General features: G+C 38.1%; 2 protein-coding genes across 5 annotated transcripts in view; both read left to right on the top strand.

Moving 5' to 3' along the window:
• The window catches only part of LOC308616817 (uncharacterized protein C5orf34 homolog), a 33,688-nt gene extending 17,440 nt beyond the window's left edge, over nucleotides 1-16,248 (top strand). For both annotated transcript variants that reach the window (XM_081233217.1, XM_081233216.1), the window contains exons 7-13: nucleotides 3,329-3,420; nucleotides 5,003-5,072; nucleotides 5,730-5,900; nucleotides 6,328-6,422; nucleotides 7,768-7,866; nucleotides 10,909-10,949; nucleotides 15,930-16,248. In XM_081233217.1, coding sequence (XP_081089343.1) covers nucleotides 3,329-3,420; nucleotides 5,003-5,072; nucleotides 5,730-5,900; nucleotides 6,328-6,422; nucleotides 7,768-7,866; nucleotides 10,909-10,949; nucleotides 15,930-16,123 — 762 coding nt within the window. In that variant the 3' untranslated portion in view covers nucleotides 16,124-16,248. The remainder of the gene's footprint in view (nucleotides 1-3,328; nucleotides 3,421-5,002; nucleotides 5,073-5,729; nucleotides 5,901-6,327; nucleotides 6,423-7,767; nucleotides 7,867-10,908; nucleotides 10,950-15,929) is intronic.
• A 1,748-nt stretch (nucleotides 16,249-17,996) lies between these two features.
• Nucleotides 17,997-24,002, top strand: part of TMEM267 (transmembrane protein 267) — a 28,422-nt gene continuing 22,416 nt past the window's right edge. The window contains exon 1 of one of the 3 annotated variants that reach the window (XM_081232857.1): nucleotides 17,997-18,122. The gene's annotated coding sequence lies outside the window, so the exon portion shown is untranslated. Of the gene's footprint in view, nucleotides 18,123-18,461; nucleotides 18,509-19,362; nucleotides 21,198-24,002 lie in introns of those variants that run through there. The other 2 variants (XM_081232858.1, XM_081232860.1) reach the window with 2 other exon arrangements.

The raw sequence follows: 24,002 nt of genomic DNA, 5'->3' as shown, positions 1-24,002 counted from the left end.
CTGTGGTCTTGTTTGTAGTAGCGAAAAACTGGAAGCAATCTAAATGTTCATCAGTAGAAAATGGTGAAATAAGCTGTGGTGACCGGGTCGTGGGAATGTTAGAAGCAGTTTAAAAGAATGAGGAAGATGTAGAAGCATAGAAAGACAGATATTGAAAGATCTCCAAAATGCTGTTGAATGAAAAAATAGTTGCATGAGAAGATGTACAGTGATATCTTCTGTGTAAAGAACAAAAAACAAACCCCAAACCCAATTATATCACTGTATATAATACATGTGTAAATGCACAGGGAAAGATCTGGGCAGATAAAAACTAAACTGAAGTGGTTACTTTTGGGGAGGAATCTGGGATTTTGTGAGGGAGGAAGAGTTGGAAGGGACTGAAATCTTATATTTTTGAACTCTTCCCCCCCAAAAAAAAGTAGTAATGTATCATTGCTTGTATAATTAAAAATTTAAAGAGGAAAGATTGACAGGGACTGACAGTGTAAGTGCTTCCATAGAGATAAACACTTGGTGCTTTGGGTCCACATAAGGAAGGGTACCTGACCCTGTTTGGGAGGCTCCAGGAAAGCCTTCTGGAGAAAGACATGGCAGGAGGAGTTATGCAAGAGAGGGTTGGATGTTAGAGGAGCATATAGCTAAGGGAACACTGTTCTTGCTCAACTCTTTGCATGGCTGGCCTTTTGTCATTAGAATTTCTATTTAAATGTCACCTCCTCAAGGAAGCTTTTCCTGACTATCCAGATTAAAGAAGCTACCCATGACACTCCCTATCAAGGTACCCTCCTCTTTTTTTCTTCTTGGCATTTAGTACTTTGTGACATTTTCATATTGATCAATGTTTGTTTACTAACTAACCCACCTAGAGGTAAGCCTTGTCTTGTTCAACACACTATTTTGCTAGTGCATAGAACAGTAGATAAATGTCATCTAACTGGAGGCAAGAGTCTGGGGCCAGTATGGAATGTTGAAGGAAATGAAAATGCTGTGGTAGGCTGTAGTAGACTAAAACAGAGGTAGAATGGTGGGGGAAATGTCCACAGAAGAGATTAGACCAAGTTGAGCCAGTTCATTAATGGAGCATGAGAAACCCTATTGCTTTTGGAGAGCCACTGCAGGATCTAAGTAGGGAAGTGACATCATATTTTTGTTAGGTCGTTTCAGAGGAAGATGAACTGAGATGGGGAAGCAGTGGCACTTCAAGCTGTAGAACCAGTTAGAAGACATGTATAGTAGTGCAGAGAAGGAAGTATGAGGGCCAGGCAGTGGTAATGAGAATGGAAAGATAAGAATGGACCCAAGAAATATTAAGGAGACAGAGCTAATGACTGAACGGGATAGTGGGGATGAGGAAGGAGTTGAAAATGATGCCAAGTTATGGAATTAATCAGTGAGTGGTGGTACCAGGCACTGGATTAAACCAAAAATTTTTTAAACCTAAACTGTATTGATGATGGCATTTTTTTAACTTACCAAGAGATTTCCAGAAAAGATTTAAATTCTATTATAGTTCAGTCCCATCTGCCTGATAGTAATTGAAAGAAACTCTTAATTGTAAGATGCATCTTTATTTCAGAGAGGTTAAATTGTGAAAAATAAGCATTTTAGAATTGATGAAATTAGGCAGTGGAAAAAGACAAGAACCTTCGAGGGACTCAGTATCCAATAGAGAAAGACATAAATAATTAAGGTGCGATATTTTGAGTGCCTACCATGTGACTTAGCCCACTGTGCTAATAAATGCTGAGGATACAGAGGTCAGCAAAACAGATTCAGCCCCTACCTTCACGAAGCTCCATTCTAGCAGAGAAGACCAACATTAAGTATAAAACATTAAATTGAAATTGTAATGGAAACCAAGAAGCAGGAATAGAGGTTTTCTGTGCTTGTAGACATAACTAGGGGATTTCACCTAGCGTATGGGACCTCCTTAATGACTTCCCTGATGCTGAAGGAAAAGTAGGAGTTAGTCAGACAAAGGGAGGTGATGGAGGGAGGGAGCTAAGTTCTAGGAAGAGGGAATAACATGTAATGATTGACATACCAGAGGTAAATATGAAGTAGGAGAGAGGGGAAAAAAATGCAGATTTTGAAGGGGAGGTAATTTCATTTTGACATGTTGAAGTTGAAATGTCTTTGTGATATCCGGTAGAGATTTAGATATTCAAGTCTACAGTCCAGGATAAAAGAGGAGAGACTATTTTTTGAGTACCATACTATAGACTAAATTCTGTCCCAACTGCTTTATATATGTATTATTTCATTAATCCTCGGGACAATCTGGATGGTAGGTAGTATCCCCATTTCATAGGTTGTAGGCACTGAAACTTAACACAAGTTTGTATAACCTGCCCATCATTATAGTAGTGAAAGGCACACCTGTGATTTGAATCCAGCTCCGACTTTGAAGCTTATTTTCTCTCACTGATGGTAGAGTATGGGCAACACTCTCTTGTGGTTCAATTCAGACCTCTACTACTACTTAGCCCTCAAGCTTCAGCTTCCTTATCTACAAAATAGACATTAATAATTCATATCTCTCAGGATTATTTTGAGGAGTAAATGAGATAATCCTTTGTAAACTACATAGCATAGCACCTAGCACATAGTATCATCTGTTTAATAAATGTTAGTTGTTGCTGTTTTGATATTTATTATGAACACAGTTTTGGACCCTCCTGGGATTACCCAGGAAGAAACCAGGAAATAAGAAGAGAAGGCTGGAGACAGAGTCCTGGTAAACACTAGCATGAAAGAGTCTGAGAAAGAGGAAATTCAGAGGGAATAACAAAACAACATTTTTTTCTAATTCAAGAAGTTGAGCTTGTAAATAATAATGTCTTACACAAACTAGCAATTGTTCTTCCATTAATAAAATATAACAAAATGATATAGTCATTCAATTAAAATAGTAATTAAAACAGTTTTTTAAGCCTATTTAGCTGCCTTCTTCTTTTTTTTTTTTTTTCTGTCTAAAGGGAAAAAGGGGCTTATGGTAGGTTTCCTGTTAATGCACAGGGAAATTAGTTTGTTAATTTGAGTACAGCCAAGATTTAAATTGAGCAGTAAGTTATAGGCTATTAGAATGTAATTTTTGAGTAGGATAACTTTTGATAGGAGGAATTCTAGACTTTTAAAAAAAAGGGGAAATGGAAAAGCATCATAAAATACCTTTTAAAGTTACCTTTTATGAGCTGTTGATTAACTTAAGATAACTGCTTGCCTTTTCACTGTATAAATACATATTTTAAGGAAAAAAGTAGCTAAATAATAATGGCCAAAATTTATTATTGAATCTTTTTAAAATTTTTAAACTAATTTTCAGAGAGAAGAGAAAACTTATTCAGTAAATAACCTTCCTCCAGATAGACCAGGAAGTCCATTTTCTGTTTGTTCTCTAATTAAACAGGCAACCAGGTAAGTGCTTCACGTTCAACTGAATCAAGTGTTATGTGTCTGAGAAACTTGATACATTTTCTAGTGGTTAGGATAAGATTAAGAATTGGCGGGTACAGTGGAAATGTCTTTAGTAAAATCTGTCAACTTTTCTGGTCTCATCATTTATAAAATAAAGTGATCACAATGTCATTATAAGAGTACTTCTTGGCACTTCCCTGGTGGTCCAGTGGCTACCACACTCCCAATGCAGGGGGGCCCAGGTTCGATCCCTGGTCAGGGAACTAGATCCCACGTGTTGCAACTAAGAGTTCACATGCCACAACTAAAAGGTCCTGCATGCCGCAGCTAAAGATCCCACATACCACAACGAAAATCCCTTGTGCCACAACTAAGACCCGGCACAGCCAAATAAATAAATAAAGATTAAAACAACAACAACAAAATCCCAATTATTTAAAAAAAAAAGTACTTCTGGCTTTGAAATTTGAAGTTAAATATGGAGAAACATCCGCATATGGCAAGCAACTGCTGGAAGGAAGGAAGTGCCCTTTCTCTAGGTATGTGTGGCATCATTATTGTTCCTTGTAATCAAGTTGAAGATTTGATGATACATTTGAATTTTCATACTTCTTTATTATCCTAGGAGTAATAACAATTTCTGAGAATGAACAGAGGTTGAACTGTAGTTTGGTTCTTTGGTTCATATGTTTTTTAATTCATTAATCAGTCTGTGGCACTGAGAGGAATGAAAGTGGATTGTTGAATTAAATTATTTGTTTTATAAACTTATGTTTAAGCAACTTCTCTTTTTTAAATATATTTTGCGTGTATTTGTTTATATTTCACCTCCAGAAATTGATTGGTTTTAGGTGCTTCTTTTTGTTTTTGTTTTTTTTTAAGATGTTGGGGGTAGGAGTTTCATTAATTAATTTATTTATTTTTGCTGTGTTGGATCTTCGTTTCTGTGCGGGGGCTATCTCCAGTTGTGGCAAGCGGGGGCCACTCTTCATCACGGTGCACGGGCCTCTCACTATCGCGGCCTCTCTTGTTGAGTAGCACAGGCTCCAGACGCGCAGGATCAGTAGTTGTGGCTCACGGGCCTAGTTGCTCCACGGCATGTGGGATCCTCCCAGACCAGGGCTCGAACCCGTGTCCCCTGCATTAGTAGGCAGATTCTCAACCACTGTGCCACCAGGGAAGCCCTAAGCAACTTCTAAAGTAGATTTGAAGGAGCAGAACTGGTCATTTGATTTTCTAGGGACAGTTGATTCACATCCCCACCACTCTTAGACTATGCTAAACCTTTCAGGTGCTGTGAATCTGTCACTTCTTAAAAAGGAGCAAATTCTGAAAATCCTCTCCATTTGGAGTCATTTCATTGCTAAAAATTAGAGGAATAACCTCAACTATGTAAGATTAGCACAAAGGGAAGCAACAGTAGTAGTTCCCTTCTAGGGGCTTAAGGAAGAAAGAGGTCCAAACGTATTTTTGTGGAAATGAGTTACTTGCCTAAAATGTTGTATAGCAGTGAGAATGGGTTGCTAGAATTGGAAAATGACATTATTTGCAAATGGTTAAGTAGTATTTTTCTTGTTCACAGAATTCTTCAGCATTGTGCCAAGATGAAGCTTTCTTTAAGCCATAACTATCATATATGCTGCTGGAAAATGGTATCTTAAATTATTTTAAAGCAAGATATTTTTAATTGCTTTATTATTTGTATACATACATATAAGTTCAAATTACTTTCATCTAAGTCATGCGAGAAAGTCTTTGTAATATTAATACTGGTTTATTTAAAAAATCCATTTAATAGATAAACACTGAAAAATTGGGCTTTTATGTTATACTTTTACTGTATATAGTTTGTTTTTTCTTTTTTCTTAGAGGGGGAGGGCAGGGGAATTGATTGGATTTGAAGTATGTGAAAAATAGTTATTTTGAAACATATTACAGTATTCATTCTATTTCCATAACTGTAAAAGTAAATTTTTTTTAATGCTGACTTGGAGGAAGTGATTCTCAGACATTGATTTCTGTATCTATACTGCTTTGATTATAAACCTATATGTTGCTGTAGTTCCTAATCTTTGTCTATTTTCTATGTAAAGTTCAGCAGAATGGTGACTTTCCAAAGGTATTAGTACTTAATCTGCTTACAATAGACTCTTTTGGGTAGCCACTTCTGGAAAAGTCAAAACATCCATAAGGGTTCTACAATATTCGACTTCTGAATGAGAATCTGAAGTTGCCTCAGTGTTCATTAATCATTTCAGTCTTATTAGTGGATAACTCTCTTTCCTGCTATTTATATTTTCTGGTTTTAGGTACCTGGGATAAATGATAGCAATATACTGCCTTTGCTTTTGAGAGAATCATTCATACCCAACGTGGGAAGATTTCTTGCATACTCTGATGACAAAGTACATGCTGTCTTTTTAGATGGCATTACTCTAACCCTGAATTGGAATTTCAGCTCTCTTATTGAAAAGAGACAGGTAATTATACTTCAGACTGAAATCTATTATTTACTTATTTATTTTTAATCTGTGGAAATAGTACAAAGAAAATGAAGTACCACAGTATCTCTATTTTTTGAAGTATAAAATCCGTCAAGAGGCTTTACTGATCTCATTGGATTTCCTAGCAGAAATCAGAAAGGTGTGACAAATCATCATTTTTATAAAGGTAACTCATTATAGAGAGAGGGACTAGTATTTTTGTTCTTTTGATAACTATCTATATAAGGGTGGTGGTTGAATAATACCCATATCCCATGTAAAATAAAACTTTTAAGTTAGTCAAAATAAAGTTTTAATGATTCATCTACTTCTTTTTTTTTTTTTACTGAAAATTAATTAAAAAGAAGGTGTTGTTTTTCAGTTCTAGAATACTAAAACTTACCTTTCCTCCTTGCTTCTTAAGGTAAATCGAGGTCTCAATTTAGGTTGGTGTAAGTTAACTTTTCCTGATGGACGAAATCAGTTAATTCAGATTCAACACCCTGGACCATATGAAAGGTACTGGAAAGCAATTAAAAAAATAATTTCATGTTAGTAAACAACTTCCTTTTAGACAGAGAGGAAGAATAAAAACATTATTTAAGTGTTGTATATATTTTTAGTTTTTCCATGTGGAAAATGTGCATAAAGTCATTTCAGTGGGTTTTAGTAGCTGCAGTGTTTTTGTTTTTTTGGCCACACCGCGTGGCTTGTGGGATCTTAGTTCCCCGACTGGGGATCGAACTCGCGCCCCCCTGTAGTGGAAGCGCAGAGTCTTAACCACTGGACCTCCAGGGAATTCCTCAGCAGTTTTCAGCGTTTATAGTTATATTGGTCTCTAGCATAACTAAATAGATCAGGTCAGCTTTAATCATTTCCATTTGTATTCTAGTGATTTTTCAAAAGAAATGTGTTATAGATATAACTGGCTTGCCGTGGAGGTTGGACTGTGGTCAGCTGTGTTAACCAGTTAACTAATTAATCCCCTAACCAATTTAAACTAAGGCTTACAGCCACAAATAACTAAATTTATGTATATTTCTGTAAAGTGAAATAAAACAAACTAGCTAATGATTTTTCTTAAAATGGAGAAGATTCTTGAAGTCAGCTTTTTATGAATATGCTTTTTCTCTTTTGGCTTATGTAATTTGTTATAATAATCATTCTCCTTGTGATGTTCTTGACATGTTAGTGATTTTACTTGAGGATGTTCACAAAACAGTTGCTTTTCTTACCTCTTGAATTTATTTTTCTGTTGGGATTTATTGCATTTTGGTTTAAATGCTCTAACATTCATTGCTAGTTTGAATAATTTGCCTCAAAAGATAGTGTCTATTTAGCAAACATTAACTATTTATTTCAGCCAGTCACTCCAAATCATTCATTTTACTGAACTTGATACTTGTTTTGTGTGTTTGATGAGTTATATGTAATTCTGGATGTGTGTGTGTGCATTAATAGGTGTGTTCTGGTTTAAATTTTAGAAAGCAAATGCTCACTTAGTCTTGTGTGTAAAGACATTTTCATGATAAAATTTAATGAAATTCATTTTACTTTGAAAAACTAAAAGGAGAATTTAGACATTAGAACTTTGAATGAAATCCAAGTGTTAACCTGTGTTCTGATTCTTAAATCTCATCTTTATTAATCATATATGTGAGTAAATCATTTTATTCCTGATGAATGAGAAAAACTTGCTTTTTCTTTTTCCAATGAAAACGATTTAAAAACTTGCCCTACTTTAGAATTTTTTCTTCATTCTTTTTTCCCAAACCGTCTTAATGATTTTTCCAATTTTTAAATGCTTTTATAAATATTCTACAAGTTTGTTTTTCAAATATCTGTCTTAATGTATTCAATCTAGATATGTGACAACAGTAATATCATGGTGCAGAAGACTGACCCAGACTAGTCAGAAAGAAATGCCTACGCAGCCTTCATCTTCTGTTCCGGAAGAAAACTGGTATTTGTATTTATTTTAAACTTAATCTGTGTAGAAGAGCCAAGTAATCCTCAAAAATTAAAATGTTAAAAGGTAAACTGACTCTTTTTCCCAAAAAAACTTTCTCTTAGTTAAATATATTTAACTCCCATGGTCTTTTGATAGCTTAAATCTTGAAAGTAATTTATCTTTAATTGGATATCTCATTTATTACATTTCATCATAGTATATTTCATCTGAAGATTTGAAAACTTCATATCAAAATGGGTGACTCTTTTAGTGTAATAAATTCATCCTGTAAACTTTATGGAAAAATTTAGAGTATATATATATATATTTTATCTTAGTAATATTAAAGGAAATAAAATGTTGACTAACATAACAAGCTTTCAGAAAAAGTTGATTTTTAAATAATTTCTATTATATTAATTGCCTCCCCCAAATTAATTGATAATCAACAAATAAAGCAAGATTTCAGTCCCTCCTGTGTTCCTTTCAGTGTGTAGGGGACTAGAACTGGGCTCCGAAGGAATATTTAGGGAAATTAAGACATTTTAGGGAGGAAGCAAGGGCAGAGGTAAAAAAGGGTATTTTGGCTTGTGGAGATAGTAAGAAGTTAATTTTTATGCAGCAGACACTTACCTGCTTGGGTGTAGTGTGACTTTGATGGATAGGAATAGGCCTTGTAATCAACAGAGGAATTCAGACTTCATAGAATTACAAGTTCCTATATGGAAAAATGACAGGAAGAAAGAGCCTTAGGAAGGTTAGTGTCACTGCAAGAGTATAATCTGATTATATTGGAAAAGAAGGATATCAGGAACAATTTAGGAAGCTTTAAATTAAAGTAAGTTGTAAGAGGACTTACCTGGTGGTCCAGCTGTTAAGACTCCGAACTCTCAATGCAGGGGGCCCAGATTGGATCCCTGGTCAGGGAACTAGATCCCACATGCCGTAACTAAGAGCCCACATGCTGCAACTAAAGATCCTGCGTGCCGCAACTAAGACCTGGCACAGCCAAAGAAATAAATAAAAAGAATAAAGTAAGCTGTAAGGTGTCTTAGTGCATGGTGCATGATGAAAAATATATATAAACAGTAAGCTTGATTCTTATCACCTTTTCCTAAGTTACTCAGAGAAAGAGGTACAATCAAATCAGTGGATGTTATTTGAATATCCAGATATCTTAAGGATTCAGCTTTCCAGGTCCCTCTCTTCAGCTACAGTTTGGGAGCAGAAAAGTTGCCTTAATAGCTAGCAAAAAACATAGTTGGGAAGAAAGGGAAATTGTACATGGCTATAAAACTGGTTACTTCATCATTGCTCAGCTGGCAAAGTTTGTAAAATGCTAGCCTTTTTATATGAAAGCTTAGAGGAGGATAACTGTCAAGACAAACTGAGAAGTGAGGGGGTAAGAGAAGTACAGATTGGTGAAAGCAACTATGGGTGGAAGCAATGCGGAGCGGAGGGGAGACAAAGAAATTGAGTGGGGAGGAGAGATACAGCACTTGAACAGCTCCATTCCCCTCTCAAAGCCTAAGACATCTCCACAAGAATCAGATGATTCTTGTTTTCTTGTCAAAGTGGATAGGTTGAAGGGAGAGAAGAGATCGCATACTAAACAGCTACCTAAATTGTATTTCAGCTATAAACATAATATACAGCTACCTAAATTGTATTTCAATATTTTATTTCCAACTCACCTTATATTATTAGCTTACTCGTTCAACTTTTTAATAGGAATGCTTGTCAAAAAATAGTACAGGAGATATTTCATAAGACGTTGGTTTATCATATGAGTGACAGCATTAAAGGTAGTTTGTATGGTTCTGGGTGTACCCAGAAAATGTGTCTCATGTTTAAAAAAGGCAGGGGGAGTGTGTTTTGCAATGATGAAGAGTCGGTGGGTTTTGGAGTAAGTCACATCCAGGTTTTTAGTACAGATGCTTAAAATGATGAAAGATCTCTTTTATTCTCCGTTCATAGGCTAGAGTACAAGGAAAGAGTGCAGGCTGATGAGGTGCATGTGGTCCATTGCGTATGGTCCATTGTCTGCCAGTAAAGCAGACAAGTCGTATACCCTATTGTGAGCTGTGAAAAGACTTTTCTAGTGACTTGACTAAAGAGATGTTCTAGCATGAATGTCCTCATTATTTTTGCAGAGCTAGTCCAGTTACACTATTTTCTAGTTGTGTGCCACTGCTCATATTTCATCTAGTGATGAGGGAAAACACAAAGAACACACACACATAAGAGGTTCTGCTGGATTTGTGTACATTTAGCCTTCTATCCCACACCAGTTGCCCCAATATCTGTTTCTGTGGAACATGGTAAGGGCTAATGTTCATATATTAACCCTTCAAGTCAAAAAGAGAATGTTTAGTATACTGTGCTTAAGCAAACAAATGAAATGATTAGGTAGTCTATTCCAGAGAAATTTAATAGAAAGTAGTTATTATGTTTTGACACCTAATTCAGTCATATAAAAAGTTGGCCCTGGAGACCATCCATTCCCTAAGAGTTCCATATAAATGAGGTCTTACTATATGTGTAAGATCCCTTCTCCTCCAAAGAAACTATCTAGGTATGAAGATCAGAAAATTAAATAGTTCAAGAGAAAGCATTACAAAGAAGTTTATGATTAATTAACATACTGCTGTAGGAATTCAAAGAAGAGAGTATTTCTTTCATAGAAGTGATGAGATTTTAGTAGGTTTTTAAAGTTTTAGTAAACCTTGAGGAGGAAAGTAGAAGATATGCCACATCAGTACTGAGTTGTAGCAGGAAGGCCCATTACCTTCAAACCTCAATACTTAATTCAAAAGTCCTGGAGGTGGAGGACTTTTATTCACTTGCCTTACTCATGAAAGGCACTCAGTAAGCATCAGTTGAGTCAAGGTGATTTGTTGCTCAATAAAGCCAATATAAAGAGAATGCTTAACCTCTAGGTTCTTATGTCAAAAATTCTAATCTTTATGAAAAAAAATTAAGTATGCTCCTTTGAAATATTGTGGATATAAAAGAATCAGACAACTAGCATGAGTTTTTTTTTTTTTGGCACAGGTCTGTGGCTTCTGAACTTGAAAAGATACAGAAGTTTAACTGTATCCTTTAAACAGAATCTATTGTCCTGCGTAATTTCTCCCTTTCCATTGTAGGCTTAATTCATGACTCTGTACTTTATATTAATCCATTACTTATATATTACAGAGCTTTATTGAATAATATTTAAGATTGTAATTTAAGATGTATCTTGTTTATAGGAGGTACATCATGTTAGCATTTGTACTTTTCATTGGGTTTAACTCAGCAAAGGACAGTGAACTAGGGTTAAGATATCCTATGGAGACTTTCACACTTATATAATTATATTCTAAATTATAACTGAGAACTATCTCTGACTTCTTTCTTTTGTAAAATTTGTAGGATTTTTATATACTATTATTTGTAAAAAATTTCAGCTTTATTGAGATATAATTGAAAAAATTATAAGATACTTAAATAGTATATCATAGTGACCTGACACACATACACATTGTGAAAGGATCACCCTATCTTGTTAATTAACACATATATCACTTTACATATCTATCTTCCTCCTCTCTATCTCACCACCCCTCCCGGGGGAGGTGGTGGTCTGATTTCCACCCTCCCAACAAACCTCAGTCATACAACACAGTGTTATCAACTACAGTCACCATGTTATACGTTAGATCCTCAGACCTTATTCATCTTATAGCTGAAAGTTCATATGCTTTTACCAACCTCTCCCTCTTTCCCCACCCCCAGCCCCTGGCAACTACCAGTCTACATTCTGTTTCCATGAGTTTGACTTTTTAAAATATTCCACATATGAGTGACACCACGTAGTATTTGTCTTTCTCTGTCTAGCTTAGTTCACTTAGCAAAATGCCCTCAAGGTCCATCTGTGTTGTTGCAAATGGCAGAATTTCCTTCTTTCTCATGGCTGAGTAGTATTCCATTGTGTGTATGTATATGTACCACATCTTCTTTATCCATTCATCCAACAGTGGACACTTAGGTTGTCTCCATATCTTGGCTATTGTGAAAAATGCTTCAGTGAACGTAAGAGTACAGCTATCTCTTCAACAGACTGTTTTCATTTCTTTTGTTTTGGTTTGGTTTGGTTTTTATTGCGGTATGTTGGCCTCTCACTGTTGTGGCCTCTCCCGTTGCGGAGCACAGGCTCCGGACACGCAGGTTCAGCGGCCATGGCTCACCGGCCCAGCCACTCCGCAGCATGTGGGATCTTCCCGGACCGGGGCGTGAACCCATGTCCCCTGCATTGGCAGGCAGAGTCTCAACCACTGTGCCACCAGGGAAGCCCCAACTGTTTTCTTTTCTTTTGGATATATACCCAGAAGTAAGATTGCTGGATCCTATGGTAGTTCTATTTGTAATTTTTTGAGGAAACTTCCATACTGTTTTCCACAGTGGCTGTACTAATTTATATTTCTACCAAGGTACATACACAAGGGTTCTCTTTTCTCCATATCCTTACCAACACTTGCTATGTCTTTTTTTTTTTTTTGCAGTACGCGGGCCTCTCACTGCTGTGGCCTCTTCCATTGCAGAGCACAGGCTCTGGACGCGCAGGCTCAGCAGGCTCAGTGGCCATGGCTCACGGGTCCAGCCGCTCCGCGGCATGTGGGATCTTCCCGGACCAGGGCACAAACGCATGTCCCCTGCATTGGCAGGCGGACCCTCAACCACTGCGCCACCAGGGAAGCCCTGTCTTTTTTTTTTTTTTCTGTACGCGGGCCTCTCACTGTTGTGGCCTCTCCCATTGCGGAGCACAGGCTCCCGACGCGCAGGCTCAGTGGCCATGGCTCACGGGCCTAGCCGCTCCGCGGCATGCAGGATCTTCCCAGACCGGGGCACGAACCCGTGTCCCCCTGCATCGGCAGGTGGACTCTCAACCACTGCGCCACCAGGGAAGCCCCAACCTGTCTTATTTTTTTGATGATAGCCATTCTAATAGGTGTGAGGTGATAACTCATTGGTTTTGATTTGCATTTCCCATGATGATTAGTGATGTTGAGCACCTTTTCATGTACCTGTTGGCCATCTGTATGTCTTTGGAAAAGTACCTATTCAGTTCCTCTGCTCATTTTTAATTTTTTTTTTTTTTTTTTTTTTGCTATTGAGTTGTAGTAGTTGTTTGAATATCTTGGATATTAACCTCTTATCAGAAGTATAATTTGCAATATTTTCTTCCATTCCATAGGTTGCCTTTTCATTTTGTTGAAGGTGTCCTTGGCTGTGCAAAAGCTTTTTAGTTTGACAAGTACCGCTTGTTTATTTTTGCTTTTGTTTTCTTTGCTTTTGGTGTCAAAAAGTCATTGCCAAGACTGATGTCAAGGAGTTTATTACACCCTATGTTTTCTTCTAGGGGTTTTATGGTCTCAGGTCTTACATTCAAGTCTTTAATCCATTTTGAGTTGATTTTTGTGTATGGTGTAAGGTAGAGGTCCAGTTTTCCTGACATCGTTTATTGAAGAGTCTATCCTTTCTCCATTGTATATTTTTGACTGTTTGTTGTAAATTAATTGACCATTACAGACATACGTGACTTTATTTCTGGACTCTTTATGCTGTTCCATTGATTTATATTTCTGGTTTTTGCCATACTGTTTTGTCATACTGTTTTGATTACTATAGTTTGAAATCAGAAAACTTCCAGCATTGTTCTTCTTTCTCAAGTTTGCTTTGGCTATTTGAGGTCTTTTTTGGTTCCATACAAATTTCAGTAGTTTGTTCTATTTCTGTGAAAAATGCCATTGGAATTTTGTATTGTTCAATACATTGAATATTGTATTGAATCTGTAGATTGCTTTGCATAGTATGGACATTTTAACAATATTAATTCTTCCAGTTCATGAGTACAGAATATCTTTCCATTTATTTGTGTCTTATTCTGTTTCATCTAATGTCTTATAGTTTTCAATGTACAGATCTTTCACCTTTTTGCTTAAATTTATTCCTAGGTATTTTATTCTTTTCGATGTAATTGTAAATTGAATTGTTTTCCTAATTTCTTTTTCTGGTAATTCATAATTTATTTATTTTTATAAATTTATTTTATTTATTTATTTATTTTTGGCTGTGTTGGGTCTTCGTTGCTGCATGCAGGCTTTCTCTAGTTGCATCAAGTGGGGGTTGCTCTTCGTTGTGGTTTGCGGGCTTCTCGCTGCAGTGGCTTCTCTTGTTGCAGAGCATGGGCTCTAGGCGTGCAGGCTTCAGTAGTTGTGGCACGTGCACTCAGTAGTTGTGGTTCATGTTCTCTAGAGCTCAGGCTCAGTAGTTGTGGTACATGGGCTTAGTTGCTCCATGGCATGTGGGATCTTCCCGAACCAGGGCTCAAACCCACATACCCTGCATTGGCAGGTGGATTCTTTTTTTTTTTTTTTTTTTTTTGCGGTACACGGGCCTCTCACTGTTGTGGCCTCTCCCATTGCGGAGCACAGGCTCCGGACACGCAGGCTTAGTGGCAATGGCTCACGGGCCCAGCTGCTCCGCGGCATGTGGGATCTTCCCAGACCAGGGCACGAACCCGTGTCCCCTGCATCGGCAGGTGGACTCTCAACCACTGCGCCACCAGGGAAGCCCTGGTATTAATTCTTGTTTAAATACTTAGTAGAATTCACCAATGAAACCATTTGTGTTGGGAGGTATTTGATTACTACTGATTCAATTTCCTTACTAGTAATCAGCCTGGATTCAGTATGTTTCTAGGAATCTAACCATTTCTTTTAGGTTGTCCAATATGTTGGCCTATAATTGTTCATAGTAGTCTCTTATGATCCTTTGTATTGTGTGGTATTGGTTGTGATTTCTCCTCTTTCATTTCTAATTTTATTTGTTTGAGTTCTCTTTTTTTCTTGATAAGTCTAGCTAAAGGTTTGTCTATTTTATCTTTGCAAAAACACCCCAGCTCTTTGTTTCACTGATATTTTCTTTTGTGTATAAGCTCCTTCCAGGGAGATAGCACCAACCTTGAGTAGGCCAGAGAAAGAATGTGGAGATATCATCTGCCAGCCTCCTGAGTCTCCAGGGAGGATCACATTCAGCCCCGAGGCACATGCTAAATTAGAAGCTTTTAAAACATGCAAATAGGCATACCTCAGGCAGCAGCTTTTAAAGTATGCAAATAGCCCTCTTTGAGGGAAAGACTGGGAGATGGGTGTTTCTGTCTGCTCAGAGCTAGGAGTTTTAGGGGCCTTTTCCACACTTAGAAGTCTTAAAAGTTGGAGCATTACATCTTGGGTCAAACCGTTTACTCCTCAGGGAGAAGCTGGGAATTGTGAGTTCCCCCCTATTGTGGTAAGGGTGGGGTTTATAGTTAAAGTGTGTCTCAACCTTTCTTACCCATTTAATTGTGGATATTTTCTTATTCACTCAGTGTATAGGAGTCACTCTGGTAGTTCCTGGATTTCTGACAGCAAGAATTTCTCCGTGTGTAGCTGTAGATTCAGTGTCACATTTGTGGGAGGAGGTGAGTTCAGGAACCTCCTACATCACCAGCTTGGACTGGACTCTTACTTCTTTTTCTTATTAAACCTTTTGTTCTGTACATTCCTATCCCACTCATCTAAATTTCTTTTATCCTGTTATTTTTCCATAATCCTATTCAAATAATAAAGTAGCTCTGCAACAGAGGACAGATTCTTTTCACTCTAGATGTTTTAAGTTAAAAATACCCTACACAGATTGTTTATATTCCTCTCACCCCTACTTTGGTTCCCTTTTATTCCCATATCACTTCTTCATTTAAAGAAATGTTACTGAGGTTTTAATTCTTTTATTTCCTCCCTGTCACCAAACTTCCATCCAAATACGGACATACATACTCTCTTTTCCTTTCCCCCTCTTATAGTCTTAACTTGTTTCTTCATCTATAAGGGATAGACTTGATAACTTCTTAAGTCCCAACTCTATTATGAATCCAAGAGACCTTCCTCCCAATGGAGAAATAATATTTTAATATGAAGGCTAGGCTTTCTGAATTAAAAACAATTACAATGAAAAATATGGGGAAAAAGCTCCTTAACTAAGCAACTTAGTATTATTGGAGAACAGTGGTGTCCTAAGCCAGATTTCTAACAAGAAAAATGAACAGTCTTTGGATCATTGTAAACCAGAATCTTCAGAAACCTTGCTAAAGGAAGTTAATGAAAAGAGTGTATCAGTGGCATTGAAAAAAACCTCTGAAATCCTTCAGGATATTGACTGTCTTCTATCAAACTCTAAAAGGTGAAATATGGAATTATTACAATATATTATTAAACCTTGAGGATGTTATTTCAAGTGACTGGTAGAAAATTACTAGAAATTATATATATGACTTCTGTACAATGATTATATGAGAAATGACATTTAACTTTGGAGGTATTTTACCTAACTTGTAAATTTTAAAATATGTATTTTATTAATAAAGAACTATTTTAAAAATTTGAACAATTTCTTATCTCAGATTTGAGAAAAAAATTTATAAAACTGTAGTTGCTGTTTTGTCTAGTGGAGCATTCACTATTAATCAAGTTTTTTTCATTTTACTTATGCAGAATTGTATACATTGATCATTTGCTATTTAGTCTCTCCAAGTATTTTTCAGTAGAACCATGAAAAGAGAATTAGATCTTAAAAAAACAAAATGAAAAACCTTAAGGTGGGCAATATTGCTTCAAGCTAAGAATCGAGCACTTTAGCTAAGACTAAATTTTATCTGGACTATCTCATGTACCAGATATTTTCATTTGTTTTGAACATCTCCAAACATTTATGCTACAAAGTGTATGAAACCAAAAGAGAAATGAGCTCACCAAAAGTGCTATATATTACACCTGTCTCTTGGGAAAGAACAAAACCATACTTCTAAAAAGACTTCAAGGTTATACCAGACATAATCAGAAATGTTCAAATTAACTTATGATTTCTTGAAAAGACCAGTCTCTTCACATAAAAGAGAAGAAGCAACAGAGGAAACAACGAGAAAAATAGAGCAAAGCCAGCAGAGTGTAGTAGGTTAGGAGAGATAATGTAAGCAGTTTGAATGGGCACAATGCTCTCTTTAGCTCCTCTCACAGTGGACTCCCTGCCACCTTCAGGTCTCAGCACAAATATCCCTGCCTCAGAGGGGCCTCCCCCAGTTACTATTACACCACCATGTTTACTTCCTTTAGAGCACATATTTCAATCATCCAACTTCTTTGTGGTCTATATCCTCCACTAGAACTTGAGCTCCATAAAGTTATTTTATAGTCTTATTACCAAGCATAGTGCCTGGCATATTGAGAGCACTCAGTATGTATTGTGTAATGAACAGTCCCTTTGGGCAGCAGACTGCCCACAGAGAAAATAACTAAGTTCTGTTTTGGTTGCAGGAAACCACCTATGTTGTCCCTAAATAACTCTAGAAAGCCTAGACTATAAGAAATGCACCCATGCTGCCATAAGGGTAATGCCAAACTGTTACTGCATTCAGACAGAAAAAATTTGTTCTTAACATGACTAAAAGCACCCAATATTGTGGTTAATGTGTTCAGTAATATTTTTAATAAGCTTTTAAGCTTTTTAAGCTGTGCAGGTAAAATATGTATAATTTCCTCCCTCAGTTGAGTCTTTCCCGTTGGCTAAGAACCAAGAGTGTGACAAACAATGAAAAGTTCTGTAACAGAAACTCAGCCACACTTTAAGGTTCCGTGAAAGACCTAGAAGTTTGCTTGGGATTGAAGATTCGGATTCTCTATGGTCGCCTTCAACTATGTACTTAATATAATCCCATTGCCGCCCCTGCATTACATTCAACACTTGTTTTGAGAAACCAGGTAGGAAGAAGAAAGAAATTTTCCTCTTTGAGCCCCCGCTTTTCGCCCAGTGCTTACTAGAGCCACATGTCAAGCTCGATGTCTCCTTGGTGCTCACAGAGCAGCCACCACTAGGTTGTCTCTTTTTTCGACTCTTGGGCATTCAGTAGTCGTGATTAAGCGTTCTAGCCTTCTCACCGCTGTCCACAAGAAAAAGCTGCCCCCAACGTATACCGCACAGCGCCAAAGAGTAATTATCAAGAGCTCCCCAAGGGGGCGGTGGAGCGCCACAGAGGAGCGTCAGGTCCGCAAAGTCGCCCGGTCTTGCGGAGTGAAAAACTCTCTCCTACGCCCACCCTAAAGGATCCTGTGCAGGAAGTCGGAAACATCTCTACATCTCCGGGACAGCCGGCGGCACCTCTGGGCAGAAACCCGCGCGTCCCATATTCGGTGAGGTTAATTCGCGTCCCTGGCTTCCCGCCGCCGCGTGGGTGCGCTGTGGACGGCGCCGGCTAAGCAGAGAATAAATCCTCAGGGTCGAGAGAGGGGAACCAACAAGGCACTTTTCACTTCCCACCCGTCGTCCCAAATGTGTCCTTTTGGGGAGCACGACGGTACGGGAACTCGAGGTACCCAACCCCTCGGCTTAAGAGCCCTCAAGCCGCGTTCCTGGCCGCTCAGAGTGGAACCAGTATCCCGGCGTCCTCTCGGCCGGCGTCGCGGGCTGCAGCCGCTCAGGCCCGCGGCCGGCGTCTCTATGGTACCGACGGAAGAGGGTGTAGAGGGGCGGGGCCGCCGTTCGCGTGGCCGGCTTGTTTCAGCCGGGGGAGCAGACGGTGGGTGCGGCTGACCCTCAGCGAGGGACCGGGCGGGAGGGGGACTGTATGGACGCCGCGAAACTGCGCCCTGAGGTGGCAGGCCGGAGGCGGGGACCACCTGAACCTGAAGTCTAGAAGATCCAGGTTCCCGATGGGGAAGGCGTGGAGGGGCGGCAGTCGCGTGGGACCCGAGAGCAGGCGGGGTGTGCTCGACAGACACTGGCCGGTGTCTCCGGGATCTGCGCGATCCCTGCACGGCCCTCAAGCTTCGTCGCGCCTTATAGATCCCATGGGCGTCAAGCCCTCGCCCAGGCTTCGCGCCCCTGGCGTTTCCCTGGCTCTGGGCAGGTTGCCGGGGATCTTGCCAGAGTTGCCCATTGCCACCTTACCAGCCACGAGGGCCCTTAAGGTGCCCAGGCTCCCGGGAGGCGTGATTGTGGAGATTGTAACTTGTTCCCTTCCCTGCAGACGCCAGGGCTTTCCACCTATTTTCTTAATCGACATTTTAAAAATTATTGAATCATGCCAACCTTAGGAAAGAATGACTTCGGGAATTTGCTAAGACTTGAAACATGTTGAAATTCAGAATCGTATGTATTTGTAATGGTCATAGGAAAGAAACATTTTATATGCAGGTTACGAAAAGTATCCGTGAAAGTGAGCAAGATTTGTGTTTCCTTTCTTTGCAAATTAGCTGAATTAGATTTGGCGTCTGCGTTGAGTACTATAGCATTAAAGAAAGTAAATATATATTAAGTTTCACAGCAACTACAGTTCATTGAAGAGGACTTATTTGTAAAGCATAATAAAGGTCGTTTTCGGATTTTAGACGGTGCTTTTTCCTCAGGTTTTTGTAAATATTTGTGATGGAGTTTGCGGCGGGGGAGAAGGGGGTGAAGCAGAAAAGGACATTTCTGTTGGGAATTTGCTACCTCTTATTTTTTTTTGGTAGAAATAACGTCAGAGATTATTAACAAACAATGCACAACAGTGTGTAAAGTAACTGGCTAAGTATGTGTTTGTCGAGTTAAGGAAAGGGAGGATTACTACTAGGTATACTTTGAAGACCCCATAGTTGATGGCATAGTACTCTTATGGGAATGGTGCATGGCAGAGTTTGGCCATTGCCGAAAATGGCTCCCGCAAGTCATAGAGAGACATTTATGATCTGGGTAACTGGCTGTTATGGCAGAAATCATTCCACATAATATCTTCAGTTCACAGGCTGAGGATTGCTAACCTGCTCACCCCCTGTATTAGTATAATGAAATATTAAACACCTTGAGCACATTAACTTCATGCGTGACAAGTTTAAGAAAATTATAATTACTGCTCTTAATGAACTTGCCAACAAAAGTGAATATGTAAAATAAAGGTATTTTACAGTTTAAGATGTTCTGGAGTCCATTCTATTTATGAGGAAGGAACAGGAAGTAGAAAAAGGAAGCAGAGAGAAGAAAAATGGGACACTTAGGTGTTCTAGTCAGAGACAATAAATAAGAGGAAGTACACCTATTAAATTACTTTCTCATACTCAGAATCTACTCTAAATATCTGCACCAGTAGTTGGAGTGGAATAGATGTCGGAACTGTGTGTTTCTGGGACAATAATTATACCTTTCTTGAAAAGAGAAACTACTGTTTTAGCTATCCATGCTGCATAACAAATTACTGTACCCCAAAACTTAGAGGCTTAAAACAGTAAACAGTTATTATCTCACTGTACCTTTGGGCCAGAACTTTTGGAAGAGACTTAGCTGGAAGGTTCTGCTCAGGGTCTCATGAAGTTGTAGTCCAGATGTTGGCAGTGCTGCAGGCATCTGCAGGCTTGACTAGGGCTGAAAGGATCTGCTTCTGAGTTCGCTCCGGTGAGCTTTTTGTTCCTCTCTCATCAAGCAAGCTGTTTAAGCTTTCCATTTAAAATGCATTTTGTGCTGCCCCATTATGTGTATCTGTTCCTATTCATAAAGTACTACAGTATATAGACATTTGGAAAACAGTAAGTTTTTCTTTTTCACGTTGCTTTAAATTTGGATCATCATTTAAATACTTTAAGTGGTCTTCTCATGTTTCACTTTGCTCATGACACTTCATTAGCTACTCGATCCTTTTTGTATCTGAACTCATCGAGTAAAACATTAGGTGAGTACATTTAAATATATTTAGTGATGACAAAAATTGTTTAGTGAGTAAAAGAAGATGGATGTAATGAAATGGCTTTATAGAGACATCATGCAATTTGCAATTAGGTGTATAATGACCTTTTGTCTGCTTTCTAGGATGAGACTTGACAATAAATTTGCAATTAAATGCATATAGAAGCATAGTTTGAGCGGCAGAAGAGCTTTTCTGTTAGGCCTCTGTGTATACTGTGCCCAGCCTACGTTCTCCTCACAACTCATCCACCTGACTGGCCTTCTTTCTTCTTAGGGCTAATTTACAGGCCACGGCTCACCGAAGGAGGGGGATATTGCTCTGCGGTTATACCTCTCTGGCTTGGTCATTAATTCCAGCTTTCTGTGTCCCAGTTCCCATCCAGCTAAGTGGATAATGATATTATCTTTGGTTCAAAGGAATATTTTATAAACTTTAAAATTATATGCACTGAGCCTTTAAACACATTGACTTCTTTATCCATTCAGGTGTCAGATGTTTACTTTGCAAAGCAGAGACCTGATTCATGATGTGTGGAACTATAAATCCTAAGGTATATGGAAAGGATTCATAACCTTGGAGGTTTCTTTTGCATTTTGGTCATATCTCTTGGTTGAAAGTATCTTGAAATCATTATTTCCTAATCCTGGAAGAATCTGTGGACTATAACTCAATCTTAGTGCTTTAGAGAACAATTTTCATTTTTCCAAATGACTAAGAATTTGAGGATGGTTTTAGATTCCATTGTCATTAACAAAATAGTTGTTCTCTGCAAAGCAAGTATTCTTCACACTAATAAAAAAACTTAAAGGAACCTGCATAAGTTTATTTCATCTGGAGATACAGAAATCTTTCATACAGGCTTTTCATGTACCAACCAATACATAAATGTAAATACATTATTTTTATATTATACTATAAATTTGACTTGTGAGATTTGCATACAATTTTATTAATGTTTATTAATGTTATATATTCTAATATTTTATTAATATTTATAATGTTATAAATATGTTTCTACATTTTTAAAAATTATACTTTTAAGAAGCTGAGTTTAGCATCATGGTCTGAGTTATTAATTATTTCTAACTTTTCAAAGGAGCTTCATTGGTTTTGTTTTCATGATAGTAATACATTAAAAATTTTTATGAAATCAAAGAAAAGGGAAAAAAGTAATGATCACATGTAAGCCCACCAGTGAGAGACAAGCCAAATGAACAGCTTTCCAGATTTTTTATGCATATGCACATATTTTTAACAAAAATGTAATATTTTACATATTATTTTTAGGCTACCTTTTAAATTTTAATATCTATTGAGCATTTCCTATGTCAACAAATATGGGAATAAGTATTTTTTTAATGACTGCATAATTGTATGGAATTTATTTCACTAGTCCTGTATTTTGGACACATAGTTTCTAATTTTTCCTTATTATAAACAATGCTGTGCTGAACATCCATGTGTAACTCTTTGTATTTATCTAATTCGTTTCTTAAGATAATTTCCTAGAATTGGAAATCCTGAGTCAAGTGTTTGCTCATTTATTAATCATTTTTGATACATATTGTCAAATTGTCTGCTAGAAGAGTTATACCAATTTATACAACTGCTAACACTCTAATTGTTTCCCCACCACAAACAAATCATTAGCAGTCTTTCGTCGATCTTATGTTGAAATCTCATTGTTTTAAATTCAATTGATTACCAATAAAGTTGAAATCTTTTAATAGTTTTCTTTGACCGTTTGTATTTATTCCTTTTCCAAATTCCCTTTTCATAGACATTGCCATGTTATTATTGGGATATGTATTTTTTCTTCTTGTTAGTTTTAAAAGCCCTTAGTAAAGTAGGGCTTCGAATCTTTCTCCGTCATAAATGTTCAAAATTTCCTCCATTTATTAGTCTTTAATTTTGACAGGCAGAAGTCTACATTTTTATATAGTCATGTCTATCAGTATTTTTTTTTTTTTTTTTTTGCGGTACGCGGGCCTCTCACTGCTGCGGCCTCTCCCGTTGCGGAGCACAGGCTCCGGACGTGCAGGCTCAGCGGCCATGGCTCACGGGCCCAGCCGCTCCGCAGCATGTGGGATCTTCCCGGACCAGGGCACGAACCCGTGTCCCCTGCATCGGCAGGTGGACTCTCAACCACTGCGCCGCCAGGGAAGCCCCGCAGCCCCATTTTTTAACTCTAAAGTTTGGTGCCGGACGTACCATGGAGCTCGCACGTCTTGCTGCTGATCTGTCAGCTCACCTTGCTGGCATGAGCAAGCAACTAGGCCTGCAGCTCCTTCAGCCTTCACCATATCTTCCTTCAGCTTCTCCAAATCCTGGGCCTGCAAGTGCAGCCCCAAGGTCAAAGAGTGCCAGCCTCTCCTGCAGATCACCCACAGCATCAAAACTGGATTTGGTGGGCTTCCCTGGTGGCGCAGTGGTTGGGAGTCCGCCTGTCGATGCAGGGTAAATGGGTTCGTGCCCCTGTCCGGGAAGATCCCACGTGCCGCGGGGCCGCTGGGCCCGTGAGCCATGGCCGCTGAGCCTGTGCATCCGGAGCCTGTGCTCCGCAACGGGAGAGGCCGCAACAGTGACAGGCCCGCGTACCACAAATCAAAACAAAACAAAACAAAAAACTGCCAAAACAATATTATAATAGCTGTACTATTTTTGACTTTAAAGGTAATGTTTCTTGGTTTTCATTCATTTTGGTTTCTTATAACCTAGCAGTTCTTAATGTTTAGTGAACATAAGAATTACCTGGTATTTGCACTTGCTAAAAATGGAGATTTCCAGGAACACATGCCACATTTTACTAAATGCCATTTAATCATTTAATAGGCAATATCTGGTGGATAACAGATACAGTGTATGATGATTTTTATTTAATTCATTCAATAAATACTTGTTGAGCATCCACTGTGTGCTAAAAGATAGTGGTGAACAGATAGACAAAGTCTGCTCTCTGAGCTTTTGTTTCCTTTCCTGAAATGTTTACAGAGCATAAACACTTGAAAAGTAAGCAAGTCTTTTGGCTCTAACAGAATTATTTGCACCACCATTTAAGCTTAGTTTCTTCGAGCTAATTAGGTCACTATTTTTCTTTTAAGCAGTTTAAAAGTGATGAATTATATATTGCATTGAGGTCAGAGAATTTGGCCTGAACATTCCCACTTTTTAGATTTTGTTGAAGTTTTTCTAGTGGATGAGTAAATGTGTAATTAAATTTTATAAATGAGCCAGAGACATTTGGAAATAGTGTGTATTCTATGTAATATACAGTTTTAGACCTGTATATGAAATAAAATTTATAATTAAATTATTCAGACTATCTATATCTTTTTTTTTTGCTACTTGACCTAAT

This window comes from Mesoplodon bidens (assembly GCF_964165515.1).
Source record: "Mesoplodon bidens genome assembly, chromosome: 4".
Taxonomy (NCBI): Eukaryota; Metazoa; Chordata; class Mammalia; order Artiodactyla; family Ziphiidae; genus Mesoplodon; species Mesoplodon bidens.
This window is presented reverse-complemented; position numbering and strand designations above follow the sequence as displayed.